This window comes from Lycium ferocissimum, chromosome 6 (assembly GCF_029784015.1).
Source record: "Lycium ferocissimum isolate CSIRO_LF1 chromosome 6, AGI_CSIRO_Lferr_CH_V1, whole genome shotgun sequence".
NCBI lineage: Eukaryota > Viridiplantae > Streptophyta > Magnoliopsida > Solanales > Solanaceae > Lycium > Lycium ferocissimum.
The window spans coordinates 71723832-71751772 of NC_081347.1; the positions used below are offsets into that span (position 1 = coordinate 71723832).

The following is a 27941-nucleotide window of genomic DNA, read 5'->3' on the forward strand; positions in this document are numbered from 1 at the left end:
GTAGTCAATGCAAATCACAATGAAAGTGCAAGCAATCAAAAAACCACCAACACAAAAACTTATAGATTTCACCTAACGTTTTTTTCTTTGCCGGGATTTGAACCCTGGTCTCCCAAGCAAAAGAGTTCGTTTCATTTCCTTGAAAACAGTTTATATTTGAACTGTACAATGAGTAGCAGCTATGTCTAATGTGAACAAGTCACTTCGGAATACAGTGTTTCAATAACCATGTAACTATAAATCTCCCGTCTCTTGGTTTGTATTTTCCTGTACTGTTAATATCACTGATGCTCAGCATCATGAGCTTTCAAATGGCTAATGTCTCCCTTAAAAGAAGGATAGAGAGGGCGGGATCTCCTGAAACAGAAAATATCTTCAATCTGGACGACGTTTGGTTCAACAGGATCGACTTTCTCTGCCTTTAGTTGACAAGAATGTGAGCTGCCAAAGACTTGTAAGCTTAATGACTTCCTTTTAGGAGCGCCAACATTCACGTATTCGTTAAAGAAATCGATCAGGTCTGTTTTGGTTATCTGCTTCAGTCCTGCAACCTGTTCCATGAATGTTAAATAGCAACATCCCGTCATATCTAATACTACAGAAGTCAAAGTTAAAATGCTTGTTTCAGAAAGAAAGTACGTCAATGAGGCAATTATCCTACCTTATGAACTCCCAGAAACTATAAAAGGCCAAGACGGGAAAAAAAGAATGATTCATCAACTTTCAGGGAACAATGAGCCGAGATACCTCTTACTGGTTTATATTCAGCATTTCGGAAATTAAGATTTTTTTATAATAGATGCATTCAGGTCAACTTACGTGCACCTTGACTATCCACTGGGTATCTCCTACCTCCTACTAACACAGGTACTGGGTAATTCTGCCTAACAAGGCTTAGGTAGATGGGAAGAAATCAAGAATTATATTCCCTCAAGGAGACCACCATCTAGCAAGCAAGACTTGGAAGAGTTGTTCCTTCCTTATATCACTCTAGTTTGACCTAAAGGTACCAAACACCCACCACTCATGCCAATAATCCTTCCTCCCTTTCAGGGAGGAGGAGAGACATAAGATAATTAATTCGCGCATATTAAAACTGGCTTGATATGAATAAAAGAAAGCTCATACCTCATTTTCAATTCTATCAAATCTGAGGGTGCCACCAGAAATCTCCCACCAGAAAAAATTAGTTTCCTCCGATAAGTTCTTAAACTTCTCGAGCTTAATATCAATAAGAGCATTGACTTTTCTCTGCATCATATACGACAAGACCAAAATCTTAGTAGACGAGGCAAAATATTTAAGATTGCAGACAAGTGGAAATAATTAATGAGCTTCGCATCAACCTAACATTTTATTCAGCACCATCAATTGATTTTGACTTTATTGCTTTGTTATTGAGTGGGTTTATATCAGCGATACTAATAGAACAAAGGCATTTAAAGAATTTGATGTGTGAAGCCACATAGACTGATCAGTTTTGTAAGTACCAGAAAAATAGAATAGCAGATACATCACATTTCTTCTATTCTCAGCAAAAGCAGCAAGTGATTGTAAGTACAAGAACAGTCGGCCAAAACAATTTCTCTTGTAGGGTTACTAGGTGAATCGTGATGAAGATGTAATGACATTATCAAACAGTATTCTAACTAAGCACCTCTAATTTTTACTAATTGAAGTGTCACCATTTAGGCTGCCTCGTATAAGCAGTGTTCCTCATGGTAAGGTACTCCCTCCTTCCCAATTTATGTGGCGCTGTTTGACTAGGCACAAAGTTCAAGAGAAAAAGGAAGACTTTGGAAATTTGTGGTTTATAAACAACAAACCTTTGACATTTGTGTGGCTATAATCATCTCACTAAGGGTAAAAGGGGAATTTTAAAGTTAAGTTGTTTATAATTATAGAAAGGTGACATTATTTTTGGGACAAACTAAACAGGAAAGTGAGCTACATAAATTGGGAAGGAGGGAGTAGTTCTTTCCAATATTTTTCTTACTGATTTTGCCTACCCTCTAATACTTTTTTACCTTTGATCTAGGTATTTCATGATGGTTCATCTTAAGCCATTTCCGTGTAGATACTTCTGATAGTATTATTTTCTGAGAGTTGTCACAATGATGCCATTGTGTTTGTTCTGGTGTTTTATAATTGTGGTGTCCAGTTCAGCCTGTGTGAACCTAGAATAGTTCATTGGGTTCATGCTTTCCACAAGTACAGGTACCTGGTAATTTTGCCCTAAGTTGCGTGGACTCTTCACTTTCGATGCCGCACCCGTGTCGGATTCTTCAAAAATACACTACTTTTGGAGAATCCGACACGCACCTGTTGACATTTTTGATGAGTCGGAGCAACATGGATTCTGCCTACAAATGCTTAACTAGATGGGAAGAAATTATTCAGTTTTTGTTTTTGCCTTCCAGGATACGAACCTTAAAAATGGCACCAACTCAAGGAACAAATCTTAAAAGGAGATTCAATAAGTTACCTTAAACTCATCATCTGACGTGTCATGAAGCTGAGCTTCCAAAGTCTTGAGAAACGCCTGGAATCGCAACTCAATATATCTAGGATCCTGTATTATGGCTAACCATTAGTCTTTCATATCGAAGTAGAAAGGATTTTTATAACATTTCTTTGTAGGCTTACAATTTACATAGATATGATCTATTTACCTTGACTGAGGATTGAACTATAAGCTGCAGTCCACGAACACCAGCATCGCTCCTATAGTTTAGCATTAAATTGCTTTCAGCTAGGGATGACAAATTAGCCCATGAAAACATGACTAGCCAAACCCATTCAAGTTTGGGCAGATTATTGACCCATCTAATTTTTAGCTCAACCCATTTTAGCCCAACCCATTTCAGCCCACCTAACGTTGGGCTGATATGTAGCCCAAATTGACCCATGAGAAACCTTCAAAATATTTTCAAAAAGACTTTTTTATTTGATGTGTTATATATAGTCATAATGAAGAAAAAAAATAGTTTTATTAGGTACTTAAAAAATTATAACATTAAAACTTATTAAGAATTGGCGGGTTGGGTTATGACCCACTTTTTAGCCCATTTTGACCCGCCCAAATTCGGCCCAACTAGTCCATTTGACACCCCTACTTCCAGCAATGAAAAAATTTGAATAGATGCACCGCATGTTTCCCAAGAGCAAATACATTCATAGAGAATTTAAATGAGAAGTGTTGGCATACGTCCGTGAAAGTGATGTAATGTAACCAAGCTGCTCAACAGATCTAAGCTGATCGAAAGCTGGTTGTTTCGCTATCAGAACAAATAGTTGCAGTTTTACATTCTTGACGTATTCATCTCGATGCACCTGCATATATTAGTTTGTTTTTTGTCAGAGTCTTCCAAACATTGAATAAGATAAACTGTATTAGCAGGAAGAAAGAAAGACGGCGGAAATCATAAAAATCCAACTCAAAAAGATGAGATATCTAGCAGATTAAAGTTGTTTAATAGGAAAGGTTTCACACTTTATTCATTTAAGTTTTTTCTGACAGCTTCTTATTAAGTACATACAAATTATTTGTCTAGCCACAAGTCAGTGGAATGGCCAAATAACTGGTTCTGCAAATAAAAACATTTCAGGTTAAATTCCTTAAAAGCTCCTACTAGTTTTGATCATTCAATTCTTGCTATTTCTCTTTAACTGTTCTAACATACTTGTTCCGGACAAGTAGGATTTTTTTTGACAAGTACGAGTTTTTTGCTAAACAAAAGAGAAAACCCATATATAAGGGGTATAGTGGTATAAAAGAAGTACAAGCTTTGCAGAAAAAGATGACTTTGCCCATGGGGCATCCAATCATATACTCCCGCCGTCCAATTTATGTGGACACTCTCTCCTTTTTAGTCAGTCCCAAAAAGAACACCTTTCTATATTTCGTAACAATTTAACTTTACACTTCCTAGTTTACCCTTAATGAGATCATTTATAGTAATACAAAGATCTATGGCTTATCTTGGGCCACATGTTTCAAAAGTCATCCCTTCTTTCTTAAACTCCATGCCCAGTCAAACACATTCACATAAATTGGGACGGAGGGAGTATATGATACTACTACAAAAATGACATTGATAAAATAAAAACAGTTGTAACTTCAGATGTACCGGAATGTAATGGACAAGAGCAGAATTTTCATCAGATGTATTTAGGCACTCTGCAGCATAGAAGTAATTCATGCTCTCTTCAAGCTTTATGATTCTACTTGACAGATGCTCAGACGCATATAGGGCCCGAGATAGAGGCTGGGCACCCTTGTAAAAGGCATCTTCAACGTGCTGGATCATTGAAACCGCTTCCTTTGAGTCGATGTTTCCTGAAAAGGGATAATCAAAAGGGTGACTATGCTACACTGCTGATGAAAATCCTAGAAAAGTCTAGTGGGGAAGAAAAAAGAACCTGCTGTGTAGCACTCCAGAAATGTTCTTGATAGCAGCAGAGGATAAAACTTAACAAGGTCATCGACTTCAAGATTAGGAAGGACTCCAAGTTCATCTTCCCATGACCATGAGTGTTCCCTAAGTATTAGTGAGCAGTAGTACAAAGCTTGCTCGTATGGCTGTTGAAACTTGACGTTTTGATATTGCTTTGAGAACAATTCCTTAATAAGATAAAAGGGAATCAGTGAGAAGGAATTATCAGTTAGCAAACTGCAATCACAATTGTTACATTTTCTTTCCTTCTCTTATTTACTCTATGTTTAATATTCCTGGACTTGCAATGGGGTAACTAAATTGGTGTAAAGAACAATGTATAGAGAATGTAGATGATCTTGTAGATTTACTAGGAGCACTGTAAGCTTACCTTTATCTTTAAAATCTTTTTCTTTACTGTCTGTTTTTGAAGGTCGCCAGCATAACCTTTTTTTTTTTTTTGGTAAAGTAAACAAATTTCATTAGAAATGGCATCAAGTAGATGCAAAGTTACAGAGAGAAACCTAAGCTTCAAACATAGAGCTGCATGAAGCTAGATTGGTGAGTAAAAACCTGTGCAAACAGTCTAAACCTATGCTGCCTTAGAAACTCTGCTAAATAAGAGTCAAGGAGCCAACAAAATCCAAAAAGTTATCGACACTGTTTACAGAAGTATGGAAATGCCAACTAAACAAACTAACTAAGCAGATTCCTTTCACAGAACTGGTGGGAGTTGATTTTCCATCAAAACATCTATTGTTTCTTTCTTTCCAAATACACCAGAAGATGGCTGCTGGGATCATTCTCCAGATCCTTTTGATGGATTTGTCAACTCTCCATAATATCCAGCTTTCAAAAGCATCTTTAATAGAAGAAGGCATAACCCAACTAAGACCAAACAATGAGAAAAAGAAGTGCCAGACAGCAGCAGTCACTGGGCAGTGCAAAAATAGATGATTCACAGTCTAATTGGTCTGATAGCATAGATGGCATCTGTTGATACGAATGATGCCTCTCCTTCTGAGGTTGTCTTGGGTCAGGCAAGCCCCTTTTAAAGCTGTCCAGGTGAAACAACTGACTTTCAGAGACTGCCTAGTCCTCCAAACATGCTTCCAAGGCCAATTTTCAAGCAAACCATTTTCAGAACACCCAATCTCGTAGCATTGTTTCACAGTGTATTCCCCCTTCTTTGAATTGCCCCATATGATCCTGTCAGGTGCCTCAGCTAATATGTAGTTTTCGAGAGCACCCAAGAGCTGTAGGAGGTCATTGATTTCCCAGTCTTGGAGATTTCTTCTGAAAACAGGGCTCCAAACATTGCCTTCCCTATACTGTGCAATGGAGGCATCTCTATTGCTTGCTACCCGGTATAACCTTGGAAAGGCAATTTTAAGAGTAGATTCACCTAGCCATAAATCTTCCCAGAATTTAATGTGGAGACCATTGCCCGCCTTGAAGGAGATTTTTGGAAAAAAATCCTCTTGAAGGTTGTTGATATGCTTCCAGACCCCTACACCATGTGGTTCTCTGTTTCTGTTAGCGCTCCAGTGATTTTGGGCACCATACTTGGCTAATATAATGTCTTTCTAGTAACCAGCCTCAGGTTTCCCATATCTCCATAGCCACTTCATTAGCAATCCCTTATTGTGCAGCTTCAAATCTCTGATCCCCAACCCTCCAATGGCCTTTGGAAGAGTCGCTTTTTGCCATTCGACTAGAGAGAATTTGTGGGTTTGACTGTTTCCTTCCCATAGGAATTTTCTTCTAAGTCTATCAATTTGCTTAGTGACTGAACTTGGCATAGGGAAGAGGGACATAATGTAAGTAGGAATGCAGTCCAATACACTATTTATAAGTGTGACTCTACCTCCGAGAGAAAGGTATTGCATCTGCCATGTAGCAAGCCTCTTCTCCATTCTTTCAATAACTCCGTTCCATATTTCAACAGACTTGAACTTGGCCCCAAGAGGTAATCCCAGATAAGTGGTAGGTAGAGAATCAGTATTGCAACTTAAGATCTCTGTCAGAGCTTCTAGGTTGGGAACTTCATTGACTGGATAGATTTTGCTTTTGAGCATGTTAATGTGCAATCCAGAGATTGATTCAAATACCATCAGAGTGATGTCGAGGTACTTCACCTGCTGACTGTCTGCTCCACAAAAAGTCAAAGTATCATCTGCATAAAGTAGATGAGATACTGTGACAGAGGTGATGGGATCTCTGCCCACATGAAATCCCTGGATCCATTGGAGTTCCTTGGCCCTTTCCAGCAACTGAGTTAGCCCCTCCATAGCCAAAATAAACAAGAAAGGGGAGAGTGGGTCTCCCTGCCTGAGACCCTTTTGTGGAGAGAAAAAACCAACTGGACTTCTGTTTACTAGGATTGAGTATTTTACAGTAGAGATACAAAAAAATATCCACCTATTCCCAAAGCCCATCTTCTTTAAAAGTTCAATTAAATAGGTCCAATTTAATTGATCAAAAGCCTTCTCTATATCCAACTTGCAAAGAATGCCAGTTTCCCCACTTTTCAGTTTCCAGTCAAGAACCTCATTTGCAATCAGAGAAGCATCAGTGATTTGCCTATTCTTCATGAACGCACTTTGTTGCCCTGAAACCAGCTTGCATATCACCTTTTTCAACCTTTCAGCTAGAACTTTGGCCATGAGCTTGTAGACACTGCCTATCAGGCTGATTGGTCTGAAATCCCTGAGTTCTATTGCACCTTTCTTCTTTGGTATGAGAGCAATGAAGGATGCATTGCAGGACCTCACTATTTGACAGTTTTGGTGGAAAAAATTGAAAGCTCCCATAATGTCAGCTTTGATAAAGCTCCAGGATTTCTGAAAGAAAGCCATGGTGAAGCCATCAGGGCCTGGTGCTTTATCTGGGGCACAAGATTTTAGGGCTGTAAAGACCTCAAGTTCAGTAAAAGGGGTTTCCATCTCCACCATTTCCTCTGGACTGATGGTGGAAAGGTTCTCAAAGTTCATTGAGGGTCTCCATGGTTCTGCTTCCTTGTAAAGATTCTGATAAAAGTCAAGGATGCCATCCTTGATCAGTCCCTTGTCATCAGTGACTTCTGCCCCTATTTTAAGCTTGTCAATGTTGTTGCATCTTCTATGAGAGTTAGCCATTCTCTGGAAAAATTTAGTGTTCTTGTCCCCCTCTTTCAACCAAAGACATCTTGATTTTTGCCTCCAAGAGATCTCTTCTGCAACTGCTATCTGTTCCAGCTCCAGCTTCAAGCTTAGAGATTTGAGCTTCTCCTTTGCTGAGTGGGTTCTGTTTTCTGCAATTTGCTCTAAAAGGTCCAGCTCCTCCAAAGCCTTGCTTCTTTGATTTTCCAATTTGCCATAAACATCTCTGTTCCATTTACTGATATCCCTTTTCAAGTTTCTGAGTTTTTGAGTGAGTACAAAATCAGGAGTGCCACTGACTGAGTAAGAATCCCACCATCCCTTCATCAGATCTAGAAAACCTTCTGACTGTAACCACATATTTTCAAATTTAAAGTAGGAAGGGGATGCCTCCCAGTCCCCACTTTCCAATACAATTGGCTTATGATCTGAGAAAACCCTGGGCATGGCAATTTGTTTAATGGAGTTGAACATCTCACTCCACTCAGAGGAAAATAGAAACCTGTCAATTCTTAAGGCTTGGAGAAATTCCTCCCCTCTTGACCAGGTGAACTGAGCTCCTTGAAGTGGAGGGTCTATCAATTCCAAGTCGAGAATGATGTCTGAAGAACCTCTCATTGCTCTGGATCTTCTAGTACAGTTAAGCCTTTCCTCTTCAAATCTACAAACATTGAAATCTCCCCCGATCACCCATAAGTCAGACCAAAGAGCCCTGACCGCTGCTAGTTCATACCATAATTCAGTTCTCTCAAGGTTAGTGTGTGGACCATAAACCCCTGAGAACACCCATTTGAAATCTTCAGTAAGACTCTCGAACCTGCAGGATAAGGAGAAAGCCCCAACCTGAGAATCAACACAATTCCATAATCTCTTATCCCACATGATCAAGATGCCCCCTTTAGTACCGATTGCTTTTAGTTTTGCCCATGAAATCCACCTATTCTCCCAAATTTGTCTGATCAAAGATGCGCTCCATTCTCCAATCTTAGTCTCCTGCAAGCATATTATATCAACCTTCCATTTGTGAATAAGAGATTTCAAAGTGCTTCTCTTATTCTTCTCATTTAATCCTGCACATTCCGGCTAAGGGTTTTAACTTTCATCTAGAAGGAGCTTTTGAGACCTGCCCCTATCCTTCCTTCCACTGCCTTTCTTGTAGTCCCCATTCCGTTTTTTCAGTTCTGTTTCTGCTTTGTTCTTCCTTTCCTTTGATCCCCGTTTTCTGTTTCTCGTTCTTGTGCTTGAATTTTTTTCCTTTCCTCCATCCTTAGAATAATGTCAAATAATTCGTGTTCAAAACCTGAGACATTGACCCCTAAAACTTCGCAAGTTTTCATCATTGTCAGTTTTGTCCATTTTGATGTCTCCAACACTGCAGGTGTGTCAATCTTGTGCATACTCAGTGCACCTTCATCATGCCATGGGAGAGGTAGACAATTGTTGAAAGAGAGTGAAGACCAGCCTGAATCGGAATCACTGGGGGGATTAGAATAAGGATTTTGAGGGGTAAAGGCTCTGCATGGGGAACTAGGGTTGCAGATATTCTCAGCTTCATCATCTGCTTCCAACTGGGAAGGAGTATCTTCGAAAGAATTCATATCCTTGGAATTGAAAGCTTGAAATTCATCAGTTAAAGGGTCGAAGGAGTTAGTCATGAAGGAAGAGGAAGGTCGGAACAAACAAGGGTCCAGAATCGATCCTTTTACTCTCCAGGAACCTGTGTTTTTCTTCAGTGGTTTTTTCCATTTTTGCCCCTTTGAATAATAACCATTATTCAAGCCCACTTCAGCTTTCCCATTAGAAGCTTTGCCTTTTCCTTTGTATGTAACATGTTGGGCTGGCCCATTAGGAATAAAAAACCCTGACCTGTTTTCTGCCTTTGAATAATAACCATTATTCAACCCCACTTCAGCTTTCCCATGAAAAGCTTTGCCTTTTCCTTTGTATCTAACATGTTGGGCCGGCCCATTAGGAATAAATAACCCTGACTTGTTTTCTCTTTTAGCATGTGAGCAGCATGTGCTGCTTTAGTAGACTTAGTACGTAAGGGATCTAGGGTATCCCTAATAACCGGCTCCTCCCTTTGTCTGGCAGGTAAAGGATTTGACCTTGCTTCCATCACTATCGATAGGTCATAGATCCAGTCCTCTAATTTGAAATTCAAATTCGCCGGAATCTTCCTCCCGGAGTTTTTGACACAGATGCGAGCCCAAAATAAATGGGTCCTATGTTTTGTGTCTTCGTCAACCCCGATAAATCCACCACATTGATCTCCGATGCGATTGAAGGTTTCCGGTGTCCAAGCATTCAGAGGAACTCCAAAAACCTTTATCCAGAAGTTTTCCGGTGAGGGAACTTGGGTATTGACCTCTGGCGACCACCAAGAAAGTGAGAGATGTCTCCCACTCCAAAACCAGTCTCCAGCCTTGACTCTCACTGCCTCTTGTCTAGATGGGAGCTCGAAGAGGAATCTGTTATGATCCAAGGGGATCACTTTGAAGCCGGCTGTGACCCTCCATCTGGACTTAAACCAAGTGAGAATTGTTTCTTTGTTGGGGCTGTGATGAAAAGGGTCGTTGAAGGTGCCGATAAGGCTTCGAAAAAGAGGGTGAGATTCATCTGTCGGTGAGAGATTGTTTGCCTCTGGCCAGCTTCCAATATTTGCAGCAGCATGGTATGTTTTTAGCAAAGGAGCTGGGGGTCGAATTGGAGCTGTATTGGATGCTCTGTATTTTCCCAAAAAGCGCAAGATCTTCTCAGCTATGTCTACCCAACCGCTATTTGGAGTTATTTCTGGAATGATCACTGCTGATTTTGAAGTCCCTTGCCAGACTTCTATGCGTGTATACCTTCCGTGAACGTTGAAATTCTGATAGACCCTGTATAAATATTGTTGTTGCTTTCTCCCCCATCTTCTGTATAAATTCCCCGATCCTTTTGATGCTTGTATTAGGGCCTCGCACACCCATCTGAGATTTTGGATGTCAAAATTAACTTTTGTTGTAAATCTTCTGCCTCTTTCTATTAATGAGAACCATCTGAACTGTTTGTCTCCTGTATTGTTGAGCTCAAAAGATTTATCCCCTGCTATGAAAAATAATTTGTCTCCCATTGTGGATGTCTCCGGTGGGCTGGATCACCGGAAGAAGAAACTCCCTCAGACCCTAAAAGGTCTTTTGGGACTTACCTCGAAAGAAGTGCCTGGGAGCATTTTTGGGTCTTTTTTTTTTGCTTTTTTGAACAAGTCCAGCAGCATAACCTTAATGCTGAGGAATGCAACAATACCAGTTTCTCAAGGAAAATAAAAATAAAAATGGGGGTAACTAAATCAGCCTCCTTAGTTGTATTACTCCCTCACCTTATCCTTCTTTCTCATCCTATGTCTTTGCTATTCAAGGATTACTATGTTATTATTAACTAAGTCATGTCAAAGTTAAGAAGCAGGAACTATTAAAATAGAAAAGATTAGGCACTGTATGCTATATCTAACCCAAAATATATGCTTTGCCCAGAAACACAAAGAAGTTCTCAAGCATCTCATTTAGTTTTCAGTGTTTTTAATTACCTAAATGTAGAGGTAAATACAGTAGTGAAGAGACACCTAATATTGTAATAGTCATAAGTTTTAGAGCACATCAAATGTATGAAGAAGAGGATATAAGAGAATTTGTCAAATAGTAGAAGTCCTTTTTTTTTTTTTTTTTTTTTTTTTTGGGGGTGGGGGGGGGGGGGGGGGTTGTTGTTGGGGATGGTAACACAAATTAAGTAGTGCAAATCTTTTTTCATGACTATATACTAAAATTATTGTAATCAATGCTGACTGCGCAATGTACAACAACAACATACGCAGTGTGATCCCCCAAGTGGGGTCTGGGGAGGGTAGGATGTACGCAGACCTTACCTCTGCCTTTATGGGGCAGAGAGGCTGTTTCTGAAAGATCCTCGGCTCAAAGAAAGGAAAAGAGAAGGAAAGAAGAGAAAAGAAACTAATTAAACCGGAAAATCTTTGTATCAACTTGAACAATAAGAAGACTTGAAAAAATGCGGTAAGGGATGACAATAGGCCCTTACCTTGATGACAAAGAATCTGTCAGGCTCAACTTTGAAATTGATAATCTTATCAATAACTTTTTCTAGTAAGACCCTCATTTTATGATTATATCCAGACAAGGTAACCTGAAAGGGAAGCAAATCAAAGTGGGAGAGCGCAATGATTACGATGTCCAAAAAGTGATTGCACATGGAATAGGAAATAATTACAATAATTTTGAGCTGAATCAGGATAATGCTTTCCAAAAGTGCAACCAAGAAAAAAGAACTGATAATATTCCAAAACAACTAAGTGTTTCTTTACATCGAAAACACAGAAGTTTGGAGAGAGTTTTGTGTAGATTAACTTTGGTAAATTGTATTTATTGCTTAGAGAATTCCATCCATGATGATAATGCGTGTACAAGATAAATACCTCAAAACCACTACAGTGAGCACTTATCCAGTAATTGAGACCGGCAAGCTCGGCATTGTAGGCTGGAAGATGCAAAGTAGATTAGTCGAGTTAAGCGGATTATCCAGCGAATCAAATGATCAGTATTTCAACTGTGAAAAAGTCCTTGCATATTTTTTTTGATTGTTAAGTACTTGAATATTTGCACAAAGGTAAATGTATATAGAAACATAATATTTTAGTCTTTGATACTTGCCATATTCATTTAGATAGTCCTTCAGCAGCCATACGAAAATTGAGGTAAGAACAGCTGCTTCAGGAGAACTTCTAGATTGGGGACAGGTGAAATCTATTATACAGTGCCCCTTTGGCATGGAGAATAATGTATCCGGCTTGTACCATAACCTTGAATAAGGGGATTTCCTTAACAACACTGGAAAATTCATCTGTATTCAACGGCAGAACATTTCAGGAATTTTATAAAGTGAAAGAGTGGGAAATGAGGTTTTATTGTTAGTAATACCTTGTTGGAGACAGTTTTAATGGACAAATCGGTAGGAATAAACATATTAGGAACAGGTAGATGCAAATTTCCATCAGGTGCCTTCTCCACCCATTGCTGTAACATTCAGAGCAGTGTCATCATTCTAGTCAATATCAACTTAAGCAATATTACAATGCCAAATCTTCATCAAATCAAAAGTATTTACAGATACCGACTGCGCACCTCAATCGCGGAGCTTGTTATTTTCTCTAATGAATATGCAGTTCCATACCAAGGCTCCGTTGAGTCTGTATTACCGTCAAATTTTGTTGAAACCCAAAAGATTCTGTTGGAAAGACTTTTGTGAGAGGTACTCCCAACAGATTTAGCTACAATGTAATGATATATATGACACCATCATAATTCAGTGACATACTATTTATGCAAATGATACATGTTGAACACACTATCTGACTAAGACGGAAGTTCTAACATAATCTCTGTATGTTTATTTATCCGTATTATCCAGATAACCACCATGGATTCAGAGGACTATGCACAAGTGCATGACTAGGAAATGTTTCGCCAGGCCTTCTTGCTTGTCATTCACGGTCATCTTTTCCGTCTCTTCACTTTCTCTATGTTCCCGGAAGGAGAAATACCCAACGAACTATGACCTATCCAATATGAATTCCTCAAGTGTACCGGATTCTTGTCATGTCAAAGCCATGAATCCAACCAAAGCCAAGTCCATGAACTACGCAAAACAATTATCTCCATTAGAGGTCATGAGAACCTGGCTTCTATGCAGCAATAGTTAAAATTGACTCCACAACTATCAGGACAAGAGCCACTGGACTTCCAATTTGATCCAATGGACACAGTAAAAAGCTTGATTAGAAAAAGAATGGACATAGTCAAAAGGATATTGTAAAGATTAGACTTTAAAATCATCGAGGTTTAGATTATTTATCATCATAAGCTGAGTAATGCAAGTATTCTATTTGCATAAACGTAAGTTAAAAAAAGATATAATTCTCTACGTGGAGGCCACCTCACCTGACATTTTGTGGTGTGAGCTCATTTAGGACTGCTTCAATAATGCCTGGGTTGAACCTTGAAGGTAAAGATGACCCAACCAACCAGTCTATTGGTGGGTAAAACTGCAAAAAAATGATTCAAATATAAGCAATTCTTATTCTTTTGATAAGTCCAAAAAAAATCATTATTAGAATGGCAAACTGGTCTATAAAATGCATTTATAATGCGTATACCTGATCACGATCATATCAAGTTATCTCAACCATCTATACTACTCCCTCCATCCCAATTTATGTAATGGCGTTTGACTAGGCCCAGAGTTTAAGAATGAACGAAAGACTTTTGAAACTTGTGGTCTAAAACAAGCCATATATTTGTGTGGCTATAAATCATCTCAGCAAGGGTAAAATGGGAAGTTTAAAGTTAAATTGTTACTAAATATAAAAAGGTGTCACTCTTTTGGAGATTGAGTAAAAAGGAAGGAGTGTCACATAAATTGGGACAGAAGGAGTATGAGATATAAGAGAAAACTGAGAGAATGTGTGAAGACAAATATCTAATGCCTGAAACCTGTTGTAGATGAAGACAAGAACCAACTACCCAATCAGAGGGGTGTTGTCGTTATGGTTTCAGGCAATCTCTGGTTTGATGATTAACGCTTGGAACTGTGAACTCTTCCCTATGGAAGAGTTCAGGAAGTGGAGAACAGGACAAGGGTGTTAAGAGGTAAAGCCAGCAATCTTCTGGCTACGTACTTGGGACTACAACTGGGTGCCGCTCATGGAGATGAAACAATGAAACCTTGTTGTCCATGTCGGATATAAGGTTCACTAGGAAACTAGCTGATTAGAAGAAGGAAAGATAACCTAATCAAATGTACTTTCTAATTTACTAACCTACCTTATGTTTCTTTTCACTAAGCCGACAACAACAATAGATGAGAAAGCCCCCTTTTTCTTTCAAATGATTTTGCTCACTATACTATTTATCCGACCCCTTTCCATTAGCGGTTTCAAATTCCTGAATTTTCTGTGGGATGGCAAGGAAGAGATGTATACACATTGTCATAAATAGAGCAGGTCATTTTCTATTTGAAGAAGAAGGAGTTGTGAGTTAAAGACCTCTAGGCGTACTGGCGTATTAACTTCATATGGAACTGCTCTGTGGAAACAAATCATGAGAGGATGGACAGAATTCTCAAAGCACATCAAATCCAAGATAGAAGGGGGAGATAAGATTACATTTTGGAGATAACACTAGTAGAGAGATAGTCTACGCAGACCAATTTCCAGAAGCTCTTCGTCATGTCTACCATGAAGATAAAAAGAATGGTTGGGGAAGTGGTAAAATGGAAGCGGTCCAGAATCGACAGAATCTTTTCGGATTGGCGATCATAAGGGAGAACAAGAGAAGGAGATAGCTGAGTTGGAGGAGAAGCTTATTCTGCTATATGATATGGGAGAAAGAATCTAAACATTCAACTCGAAGCCTTAAAGCAATGGGTGGAGCGACCCAATAATTTTATAAGCATTGTATATCCTATATCGCTCAACACCCTCCTGCACCTGTAATACAAATCTAAGATTCACACCTGGATTTTAGTAAAGACCTACGACTGTCAGAACAGGCATACCAGAAATTGACTCCGATAACATGAATAGATATTTGATGATCCAACAGAAAACCTCATCGGAGGAGTGAACCAAAACATTCATAAATCCCTTTGAATGCCCGTGCATATCCAATGTGGGACTTCATTTAAATCAACATCATAAATTGGAAAGTAGTAACTTCTAGAACTATTTTTGTGTATACTTCTAGCATTCTGGGACCATTTTTCTCACTAAAATATCAGTTGCATGAAGAAAAACAAATAAGATAAAAAGAATCAATGAGTACATCAAAAGCATCCATATAAATGAATCAACCCAAATGGAGGGAGGATATGATTGTGAACGTACCTGCATGTTCGATGCAACATATACCACATAGTGGATGGGAGAAATCTTGTCTTGATAATGGAAATTAGTTTCAGACATAGCAGAAAGCTGCATGTTTAGAATATATGTGAGCTAAAAACCTTGACAAAAGAAGGAACATTCGTACATCTAATTTTTAATGAAGCCAATTCATCAAACAAAATTGTAAAGCTTTAAATAAAATGATGAGCATTATTTTTACAAAAAGGTTGAAAACTTCCAATTCATTGATTGATCTAAATCTCAATCCCAAACTAGTAGGGACAGCTATATGAATCCTTTGAATGCCTTCCGCTCTATTCGGAACCATTTCATTGCAATACTAAGTGACAAATTGTCTATAAAACAGTAGCACAGTCTTATGATTCACTACCCATAATTGAACAGTTATGCTTCTCTTTAAATTCAAAGTAAACCAATCATCTAATGGAGTCAAAAATAGGTGCAGGATTCATTAAAATGACTCTTTACACAGGTTGTCAATCTATGGAAACCATCATCCATTCTCGAGTTGAAAGTGGCTATGAGAAACTCGCATAGGTGAGTTCATTCTATATCGGAAGTACAAATTTCTGATACCTAAGCTTTACATATGATATATGGGTTCACTTTTTCCCTCAAAATATCTGTGATTTTTTTCTATTCGAACTGCCCAGAATATACATAAGGGTATTGTCCTCCAATTCTGTCTCTAAATTTCCTTGGTCCCTGTCCCTGCTAGCTGATCAAGCTTGCTGCAGATTCCCTGACATCACCCTCTGAGCTGTATATATATTCAGATAACATGCATGTATAAACTTCAAACAAGAGAGGTCTTACAAAACTAACACCTACTACATAAAGTAAATCCTTTCATTCTGTAGATTCTATGTGTTATCATGCTCTCTTTATATTTACAAATTGCGAACAAAAGTTAACTCTGACATGAAAAGTAGACTCTGATTCTTTTTACCAACATATTTACTTCTGGATGCACTTCACAGTGAGCCAATTTTGACTAACTAACAAGGATACAGGAGAAACATCTGCGGATTGAGTTAGAGGAAGAGGCAGAGATCACTGAGGAAATTTAGTTTGCTATGAATGTTTACTATGTTTTATCAATAAATCTTGCTCTAATCTTGAAGGTATATTGTGCTGCTGTAAACAACAATAATCACTTTGGTGTTTGATACAAAATTAAGTGCAACAACCTCATCATATATCCATTTGCAGGCACCAGCTTGTCGAAGAAGGTCAATATATTTGAAAAGCAGTGCCACAACATCCTCAAAATGGTCTGAAATATTATTGAGACATGAAGGTCAGTGTAGTGAACCTTCCCGATAGAAGATAAATTCCAGAAACAAATGAGAAAATAGAAAAAATGGAACGGTTAAGAGAAACACATTTCCATTAATTTCCTGTCCACATATGGGTGTCTGGGAGTGGGGAGAAGGGGGGGGGGGGGTGGAGAGAGGGGAAGATGAGAGAACTAACCATGCCCAGCATCAGTCAGATTAATATAAACTTCAAAAAAAGAGAAGTGATGACCGCCACTTGACTCTCCAGCCGATAAGCTTGTTGCCCAACCTGCAAGGATTTGCAGAGATAAATAGCAATAAGTACTTAGAAACAGTCTACATGAACAATACGAGATGCCCGGTATATGTAAGAATATGTATGGACCCCAGAAAACATGCAACGCAAAAAGCAAGTGAAAGCGTCAATGAAGATATCTCAACTACTCAAAAATTTTGCTTGTAAACAACATTCTTATATGTCTTCAGTCTTCACTATTTTTGCATATCGTGGGAACTGAACTCAAGCGTTCCATAAGTGCCTCACAACAAATGGCTGGTCGAATAGAATCAGAATTTCTAATGATTATGTTGAGAACTCACCTAACTTCTTCAAGATATAAAACAAGGATCCTTCTCCTTCATGTCCAATCAAGTGACTCAAATAGATTGAAGGCCCTTCCTTGTAATAAAGTACATCTGGAATTACTGGCCACACGAGCCTCAGCCTATGACCTTGCTTTATTGGAACAGCTCTGACTAGAATCTGTGCAACAAAAAGTAAAGAATCATTGGCATAGGACAACAATGTGTTTGTAATAATGAGGAGAATGCAACAGAAGAGAGAATAATGTAGATTATTAGCTCATTTCTGCCACTCGTACCCCAAATGAAAAATAAAATGGGAAGTTTCAAACCACTGCTAGAAAGTTTGACATAATTTCATGCTTCATCAATAAGACTTCTCCTTGAGATTAAGGAGTAGCAGGTCTTAGGATAATCCAGCAGGAGCTTCTATTCCAAACGTACAGAATATGCCTGATATGTCAACTCACGGGACGAATAAATACTATGACAGTTGAGTGGTTTGTTAAGCTTAGGTGACCGTGACACCTTATTGCATCTCAAGTGCACGGACACAAGGATGCTAGAACTCGAAAGGGCTCACAGTTTCTTTCATGCATTATCCATCAAAGCCCATTAAGCTAAATCTCAAAAGACGATAAATGATCATAGGAAACAGCCAGAAATTAAGCTCTCTTCTCTGACGATAGGGTGCAGATAAAATCAAATGCATGTATAGGAAAAACCATTCATTTCTCACAATTTCAAAAATATATCTGATTGATCACAAGCACAGTAAAAATTATCAATCATAAGTTCAAGCCACCCCATATCATAAACACTTTCTCCCTTCCTTGTCTTGCCGCTAATCTTTCTACCAGAAAAACAACTTTCAGTCCAGCCAGCACAAAAGGGGCAAGAGAAAAGAGATCCACTAGAGCATAGCCCTTATATTTTCCAACTTTTGTGTCAAATTTTTGACCCCTACACTTATTTGAGCACCTGAAGATGTTCTGATTTGCAAGGCTGATCAGTAACAGGGGAGTAACTTCTATTGGTATTTGGAACTTCTTGGAATATGCTCTGTACCAATGTTTGAGCTTTATCAAGGCAATCTGAATGTTTTAAAAGAGAAAGTTAGTATAGATAATATTCCACAATAATAATTCATAAGGAAGAAAAGAGAAATCAACCAGCTACCTTTTGCATAAACAACCAAATGCATTAAGTTGGCAGAATAATTTTCTTTATAAAATTTGAGAAGCTCCTCCCTTGTATCCAACCCTCTTGCTTTTGGCTGCACCTCCAAAGTATCCCAATTGCCTGTGCAAGAGTCAAATGTTTATAAGTGTCAAAAGAAACAATGTGCAGCAGATAGAGAGTAACTTCCTGTTCTCTCTAATACAGTGTTGATTTGGCATTAATGATTAAGATTGAGATGTTGATTTGATATTGATGATTAAGATTGATAGCTTTATTTTAGGAATATATTGTATTGATGTAAATGATTAGGAATAGATTATGTAATATTGTCTTTCCTTATTTAGTCTTAGAACTCATGTATAAGTACCCATTCTTATGGATTGTATATTCATTCAGAAATACAAGAAGCCCTTTCTTCTTGCTAAAAATCTTCATGGTATCAGAGCCATTGCTGCCTTTTTGAGGTGAGTTTTCTCCCTCGCAGCACTAGGGTTCCGTGTTTTATCAAAGAGGTCGAGTTTTTCTCTCTCTTTGTGGCTGTCCGCACAAAAATCTGGATTATTTTTCTCTGTTGGGGTCGCTGGAACATTCTGAGCCTATCTCTATCAGTTTTGATTTTTTTCCGATCACCGGAATTAGGATTCCGGCGTGGCAGCCAACTTTCCGGCGATTTTTTTTGGAATTTTTTTTCCAGTTCTCGGGTCGTAGGCCTATTCTAACCCTTTCCATCCAGATAATATGGGTGACACTATTTCTGGAGAGACTTTGTCTCAGGATGAAGTTCAACATCTTCGCCGTCTTCTGAACAAACTTGACTCTTCTAGTGTTGCTAGCCCCAATTATGTGCAGTCAGGTATTGCTTTTAATGCTCAACTTAATTGTTGGATTATTGATTCTGGTGCGAATAGACACATGACAGGCTCTTCTAAAGGCCTTCAAAATTACTCTCCTAGTCCCAAAGGGGATTATGTCAGAATAGCCAATGGCTCCCTAACCCCTGTCTCTGAACGTTCGCCTTTTGTACTCCTGATATTACCTTATCATCCATTCTTCATGTGCCTGATTTTCCTATTAACCTATTATCTGTTAGCGCTATCACCAAAGAACTAAACTGTAGTGTCAGATTCTTTCCTGATTATTGTGTTTTTGAAGACCTTCATACAGGGAAGAAGATTGGCAGTGGTAGATTGCATGATGGCTTATATTTGATCGATGGAACTCGAGACTCTGGTCAGGCCTTTTTTGTAGAAATAAGGATGTCAACCGAGAAATAATACAAAGGCATAGACGGTTGGGACACCCATCTTTTTTTGCTTTAAAAAAGTTATACCCGGTTTATTTTCTAGAACTGAGTTTGAATCTTTGTCTTGTGATGCATGTGAATATGCCAAGCACACTAAAAACTCTTATCCTCTGAGTGACAATAAAAGCACAATTCCCTTTTCGACTATTCATTCTGATGTCTGGGGTCCTACTCAAACACTTTCTTTGTCTGGTAGTCGATGGTTTGTTACTTTTATCGATTGTTGCACTAGAATGACATGGGTATATCTGTTAAAAGCCAAAAGTGAAGTTTTCTCCTGTTTTAAGTCATTTCATAAGATGATTTGTACTCAGTTTGAGGCTAAGATAAAGATATTTCGAACTGACAATGGCACAGAATACATGGATAAAACTTTTGGAGCTTACTTGGAGTCTTTTGGGATAATCCATCAAACTAGTTGTCCTTATACTAGTGCACAAAATGGGGTTGCTGAAAGAAAAAATAGGCATTTGTTAGAAGTAGCAAGATCCCTTTTGTTTACCATGAATCTGCCGAAGCCTTACTGGGGGGATGCCATTCTAGTAGCTGCCTACCTCATCAATAGAATGCCACTTAAAACTCTTAATTTTCGGAGTCCTTTAGAAGCTTTAAAGGGTAAAAATGACTATACTGTTCCTCCAAAGATATTTGGGTGTGTTTGCTTTGTTCACGCTAGGAACTCTAGGAAACTTGAACCTAAAGCTCTTAAATGTGTCTTTATTGGGTATTCTCCAACACAAAAAGGGTACAAATGTTATCACCCTCCTTCTAGGAGATTCTTTGTCGATGGATGTTACCTTTCGGAATCTGAGCCCTATTTCAGTACTACACCATCACCTCTTCAGGGGGAGAATTATAAGGAAGAAGAGATGGTTTTTCCTAGTTCTATTGTTGAAACTACTGCCACAAGGGAAAGTGAAGTTGGAGAAAGAATTCAGGGGGAGACTGTTGAAACTACTGCCATAAGAGAAAGTGAAATTGGAGAAAGAATTCAGGGGGAGACTGTTGGGCGTTTGGATAGGCCTGATTTGATAACTTACTCAAGGAGAAATAGAGCAGAAGAAGCCATCATGCAACCTGCCGAAGCCGAACCTTCTTCTTCTGGTGAGTTATCTATACTTCCTAATGAGTTAGATTTGCCTATTGCTCACAGGAAAGGAGTCAGATCTTGCACTAAACACCCTTTATCTAACTTTGTTTCCTATAATTCTTTATCGCCCTCCTATAGAGCCTTTGCCTTGTCTATTTCTTCTGTGTCTATTCCCCGAATCGGAGGAAGCTTTTGCGCATTCTAAGTGGAAGCAAGCTATGATGGAAGAAATGAAGGCCTTATCAAAGAATGAGACTTGGGAACTTGTCGCATCACCACGGACAAGAAGTTGGTTGGTTGCAAATGGGTCTTCACCGTAAAACATAAAGCCGACGGTTCCAAAGGTTCAAAGCAAGATTGGTGGCTAAAGGATTCACTCGGACTTATGGAGTGGATTATCAAGAGACATTTGCTCCCGTTGCAAAAATGAATACTATTAGAATTCTTCTATCTTGTGCGGCTAATCTTGGTAGGACTTGTTAACGTTTGATGTGAAGAATGCATTTCTTCATGGAGACTTAGAAGAAGAGGTGTACATGGAGATTCCTCCGGTTTTGTCGAACAAAGTCAAGGAAAGGTATGCAGACTGAAGAAAGCCTTGTACGGATTGAAGCAATCTCCTAGAGCTTGGTTTGACAGATTCTATAAAGCAATGATCTCCTTTGGTTACCAACAAAGCAATGCGGATCACACCCTCTTTATAAGACATTTAAAGGGTAAACTCACTCTTCTCATAGTTTATGTTGATGACATAGTAATGACGGGGAGATGACAAAAGAGGAGATGACCCGATTGAAGAAGTTGTTGGCACGAATTTGAGATCAAGGATCTAGGAAAATTGCGCACTTCTTGGGAATTGAAGTTGCTAGATCAAAAAGAGGAATCTTTATTTCTCAAAGAAAGTATATTCTCGATCTCTTGAAAGAAACAAAAATATGACGGGTTGCAAACCAAATAGAATCACCCATTGAAAGCAATCACAAACTACAAAGCGGAGTTGGAAAGTCGGTTGATAAAGAGAGATATCGGAGGTCGGTTGGAAGACTCATTTATCTCTCTCACACTAGACTGCATAGCCTATTCGGTCGACTGCGAGTCGGTCTATGCATGATCCTCGAGATCCTCATACGCAAGCCGTTCTTTCACATTTTGCGGTATCCGAAGTCCGCTCCAGAAAGGTCTACTTTACTCCGCACATGGTCACCTCCAAATAAAGCCTTTACCGATGCAGATTGGGGATCTTTAGATGACGGAAGGTCTACATCCGGTTATCGACACTCGCAGGAGGAAACTTGGTCACTTGGAGAAGCAAGCAAAGTGTAGTTGCTAGATCAAGTGCGGAGGCGAATATGAGCTATGGCCCGGGGTGTTTGCGAACTTTTGGGTTACAAAAGTTACTAAAGAATCGAGATTGTACCGAAAAAAGGAAACTTTCCTTGTATTGTGACAACAAGGCTGCAATCAAGATAGCTCGAAATCCACCAAATGACCGAACAAAGCACGTTGAAATTGATCGACACTTCATCAAAGAAAAAGTCACGGTGGTGTCTTCAGTTTATTCCACGTGTCATCAGAAAAACAACTAGCTGATGTGTTTACTAAAGGCCTCAACAAACGGAATTTTCATACATTTGGTTTGCAAGTTGGGCATGTGCGACATCTTTGCACCAACTTGAGGGAGTGTTGATTTGGCATTAATGATTAAGATTGAGATGTTGATTTGATATTGATGATTAAGATTGATAGCTTTATTTTAGAATATATTGTATTGATGTAAATGATTAGGAATAGATTATGTAATATTGTCTTTCCTTATTTAGTCTTAGAACTCATGTATAAGTACCCATTCTTATGGATTGTATATTCATTCAGAAATACAAGAAGCCCTTTCTTCTTGCTAAAAATCTACATACAGAAAAGTAATATCACAAAAGCTATGGCAAAGTCATTAAAACCCAAAAGATGATACTGGATTATTTGACCTACAGATAGGTGATAAAATTGCCGATATTATCAATAGACTGAGCATGCAGCAAAGAAGAAGGAAACGTAGTGGTGCCCTCAGTTTCAGAAGAGAAACAGAGAACAGGATCGAGTTCCTAAATGCTTGTTTGGTTGGCCAGGCAAGTGGGTTCAATATCGACCATAGCAAAATAGGCGACTAGGAGTGAGATATTTCAGCTGAACTTTTCTTTTTGTTAACGAGATAGAAACTTTATTCACAATAGATCACAATAAGATGGAAAATCGCCATAATATTGTATCTTATAATACAGTGAAACAGGGGAAGAAAATGTTGAGGGTCTACTAGTGTTGAAAAAGTATATCCGTTTTTTGTCAATAATTATCCAAAAGAAGTGTCTACGTAAAATTAGTCCAAGACACTCAGGCCTATCCGAAACCCAACGATACTGCATCTACACATACATGTACAGCATTCATGTTCTGCGAAGAACAAATCCGCTAAAAGTGTTCATTAGATACTAGACGAGTTAACTAAACAGGGATTTAAGGTAAGCCAAAGTTAGATTGCAAGCCATATAGTCAAATCAAATGGACAATATTATACATCAAATAACAAACCTGTGCCAAATTTGTGGTATGGATGATCTTTAGAGCTCAGATGTTTCTGAAGCTGCACAGAAAGTAATGCAAAAATGAAGGAGGGTCTTCTTTCCTCCAAAAGAAATAGAATAAAATTCGAAAGAGCTAAACAACAACAGCTCCAACAGGTACTTAAAAGATTACAAGGACTAGGTAATCCTATACATTGTTGCAGACGTAAAAGTAAATAAATAAAAGGTCCTTCACTAATAACGTAAGTTCTTAGACATGTCATCACACAATTCAATGTGGTATCCGAGCAGGCAAGGGGTCATGCACTCCAGTTTAACCGCTTAGCAGAATATTTCTTGGCCCTAAAAGAATCATGCTCGTACATAAAGGGAGTGTGAAGACCTAAACTAAATAAATAACAGTATCCACTCTCTACTAGTTTAATCTTTGAAACGATGAGATCACACAGTTCAACTTCATCAAAGAATCATCACAAGTACCAAACGAATCATGCTCGTACATAAAGGGGTGCGTGAAGACCTAAACTAAATAAATAACGGTATCCACTCTCTAATAGTTTAATCTTTGAACCGATGAGATCACAAAGTTCAACTTCATCAAAGAATCATCACAAGGACTAAAGGAAGCCTAAAGTTGGCTTATGAGTCCATATAAAATACCTGGTACATTCTGTGACCATCAGATAATAGGTTGTTTTGGTTCTCTGGGATAGTCAGCAAGTTGCCAAGGGCACAAGACAAGAAAGAGAAATCAGCAGTAGTTAATATTTACAGGACTGAATGCATCAACATGCATAAATAATGAAGCCTAACCAGAATCAACAGCTTTTATTTCCCTTGTTGTAGCATCAGGTGACATCAACGGTTTGACAAAAAACTGTGCAAATCTAAATAAATGAAACACGATAAGGCATTTCATAGATACTCTTTCAAAGATAATAAGGAGAAATTAAATCCGTACCTGTCCAATGCTTCTTCAAAGCAATCTGCATTAATGTCGAAGTAAAAGTTGGTGTGCTCAGAAGATGTATAAGCATTGGTGGAACCTCCGTGCTGAATCAATAATCAAGAATGAGGAGGAAATTAAACTCTATAAGACAGTTACCCGAAGGGAAATTAGCAAAACTTCATAGCATTAGTAGCTATTCTTCTCTCTCTTTCTTTTTTTTTTTTTTTGAAGAATTCTTAGTTGATTGTTTCCACTGACAATGAAGGCAAGAACACCTGCTTAACACCAAGCTCCAACCATTTTCCTCCACCTCCCCCATTGTCTTGAATACACATAAACCAATATCATCCAATCGGCCATGGTGGTTTTCTTGGGCGGTGGTTGGATATGGAACTGGGAGAAGGGGGGAGTATGTGAAATAGATTTCTTCTTTAATTAGACCGGTAGTTTAAGCCACAAACTTTTTTTTTTTTTTATTCGATAAGGTAATTAAGGTAAAGTTACTTAGCACCACAAACTCCTATAAATAGTCTATAGAATACACATAATACTTTCTTCCGATGCAAGACTATTTCTTACTAACATTCTAACCTTCCCCTCAAATTTTGGGGTGGTGAAGTCACCTTGAATTAGCAAATTAATGACTGAAGTATATGCAAATAGTTAAACCACCACCATGTATCACCATCAAGGCTCAATAAAAGAACCCCTGAAAACGATCAAGATTGTACCCCAACATACACAATAAGGACATAAACAATAATCATCTGTCAACAATCCTGAAGAGAAGATAGATTGCAAGGATAAGCAGTAGGAAGAAGGGACAAACTATATTACATAAGTAGAAAATCAGGAAAAAGTAAATCATAATTGCCAATAGCTAAAAGAACATACCTGGGTGATGTACTTTGAGTAACTATTCTCCACGGGATACTTCTCACTTGCATAAAACAGCATATGCTCTGCAGTTTAGCACATTAAGAATCAGTGTGCATTTTTGCCTCAAGGAAGAAAGTGAAACTGAAATAGCGACAGTAGAATGGAATACCATCCAAAGGGTGCAATTAACTCAGAAAAAAAATGAAGAAAAAAAAGGAGTATGAAGAAAAAAAAAGGAGTGAAATTAACCAAAAATAAGCTAGCACATTAAGAGAAGTTAAACTTTCCTGCCCTCTGAAAAAACACAAAATACTGGTGCATAGCACCAAAGCTACAGGAAACTAAAACCTCTTTTGCTCAATCAAAAACCCAAATTTCTAAGTTCAACTCATTCATAATTGATACTCTAACCAGTCCAAAATGATTGATGTATTTTAACTTTTAAAATTTGGTCCAAAATAATTGATATTCACAAAATCAAGAAGGTATCTAATTCCTTTTCACAAATTTTCCCTTGATACATTCCTAATCTCCATGATAATTATGTAAACCTAACCAGAAAAGAAAATCATAATTAAGGGTATTTTAGTCAAAAGCCTTTCAACTTTTAGAACTAAGTGAATTTCTTAATCCTTGTGACCAAATTTAAAACATCAATTATTTTGGACCAGAGGGGGTAATATATAAAAACAAAGAAAAACACTAGATGATTTCTTCCTATCTGCCTAACCCTTAGTGGGCACATTTACCCGGTAACTGTGCTGCTGGGAGGTAATCCGTATAAGGTGGAACTAGTCGAGCTGCACGCAAGCTGACCCAGACACCACAATCATAAAAAACAAAAAAAAGCAGCATTCCAGAGTTGCTTCAAGACCTAGGTAAATGCACTAAACAACAAGTCAACAACAACAACGTAGACCTGTCAAGTGGGTCTGGGGAGAGTAGGTGTACGCAGGGTAGATAGGTTCTTTCCGATAGACCCTCAGCACAACAACGCATTACCAAAACCAATGAGCTAACTTACAACAAGTCAACAACAACAACAATGTCCCGTCAAGTGGGGTCTAGAGAGTTTAGGATGTTCGCAGGGTAGATAGGTTGTTTCCGATAGACCCCCACCCCCAGCACAACAACGCATTACCAAAACCAATGCACTAACTTACTTACCAAGAAAATGAGCAAGACCTTCAAGACCCTTAGGATCACTGTAATACCCCACTGGCACATCCATAGAAGCAGCACACTGTTCCAACAACATAAATAAAATACATTTATACAAAACCCTTATCATATAGGGTGTGTTCAGTATGAAGGAAAACATTTCTGGCATTCCACATTTTCCAGAAAATGTTTTCCAATTTTGCACATGTTTAGTTAGGCCAAAATTTTTGGAAAACATTTTCTCTAGAAAAATAAGTTCCTTAAAAGTGAGGAAGCGACCTCATGAAAGTAGGGAAAACAAGCTGCACAAGCGGCATTCCACAAATTGTCTCCTCCCCACCCAACCACCACACCCCCACCACCCCACCTCCACTCACCCCACTCCACCACACCACACCCACCATTATATTAACAAGTTGCACAAGTGGCATTCCACATTAATTGTCTCCTCCCCACCCCCACCAATACCAACCTACCCACCCACCCCCACCCACCATAGTATTAACAAGTTGCACAAGCAGCATTTCCACATTAATTGTCTCCTCCCCACCCCACCAATACCAACCTACCCACCCACCCCCACCCACCACCCACCATAGTATTAACAAGTTGCACAAGCAGCATTTCCACATTAATTGTCTCCTCCCCACCCCACACCAATACCACCCACCAACCCACCAACCCACACTCACTATAGTATTAACAAGTTGCACAAGCGGCATTCCACATTGATTGTCTCCTCGACCACCCCACCCCATCACAGTATTTGTCTAGATTATATACAAATATTTTGAGGATAATACTTTTTGCTTACGTACCGAACACAAGAAAATGACTAACAACCCACTTATTTTCCTGGAAAACATTTTACTTCATACTGAACACACCCAAAAAGGACAAATTAGTTCACAAAAAAAAATACCTTGTCAGTTTCAGGATCACTGATTAAGAGGACTTCAAGATTGTTCTGTAAAACTATTCTTCTATACTCCCTTTTATCTGAACGAGCCTTAAATATCTCAACTGGTTCATCTACTGTACCCACAGCCATTTTCAAAGCTCAAAAACAAGATTTAAGTGGGAAAATGGCAATGGATATTGCACAAATCAGTGATATAAACAAAAAGAGAGTAAAGGGTATTTGCAAAATGTTAACTTGGTTTAGAAAAATCAGTTTTCTTGAAATTTATAGAGATTTTTTTTTTTTTTTTTTTTTGCTAGAGCAAGACTATTGTGCAAGTCAGTCAACCTACAAATGTTGAAATAAAGGGTATGTGCAAAATGTTAACTTGGTTTAGAAAAATCAGTTTTCTCGAAATTTATAGAGACTTTTTTTTTTTTTTTTTTTTTTTTTTTGTTTGCTAGAGCAAGACTATTGTGCAAGTCAGTCAACCTACAACTGTTGAAATAAT

General features: G+C 38.5%; 1 protein-coding gene across 2 annotated transcripts; it reads right to left on the reverse strand.

Moving 5' to 3' along the window:
• Positions 1-110: 110 nt before the first annotated feature.
• LOC132060306 (insulin-degrading enzyme-like 1, peroxisomal) lies at positions 111-27765 on the reverse strand. Of its 2 annotated transcripts, XM_059453281.1 has the most exons (26): positions 27452-27765; positions 26536-26611; positions 25384-25451; positions 24502-24593; positions 24354-24427; positions 24201-24244; positions 23548-23599; positions 18569-18691; positions 18371-18483; positions 17408-17570; positions 17004-17096; positions 16718-16803; positions 15507-15593; positions 13564-13667; positions 12748-12850; positions 12544-12639; positions 12277-12466; positions 12042-12103; positions 11648-11752; positions 4423-4624; positions 4131-4339; positions 3209-3333; positions 2673-2724; positions 2486-2572; positions 1129-1251; positions 111-551 (listed from the first exon to the last, which is right to left on the reverse strand). In XM_059453281.1, the coding sequence occupies exons 1-26, from the start codon at positions 27578-27580 to the stop codon at positions 282-284; spliced, it is 2928 nt and encodes a 975-aa protein (XP_059309264.1). In that variant the 5' UTR covers positions 27581-27765; the 3' UTR covers positions 111-281. The 2 variants fall into 2 exon arrangements, with proteins under 2 accessions (XP_059309264.1, XP_059309265.1); XM_059453282.1 differs by lacking the exon at positions 11648-11752.
• Positions 27766-27941: the final 176 nt, after the last annotated feature.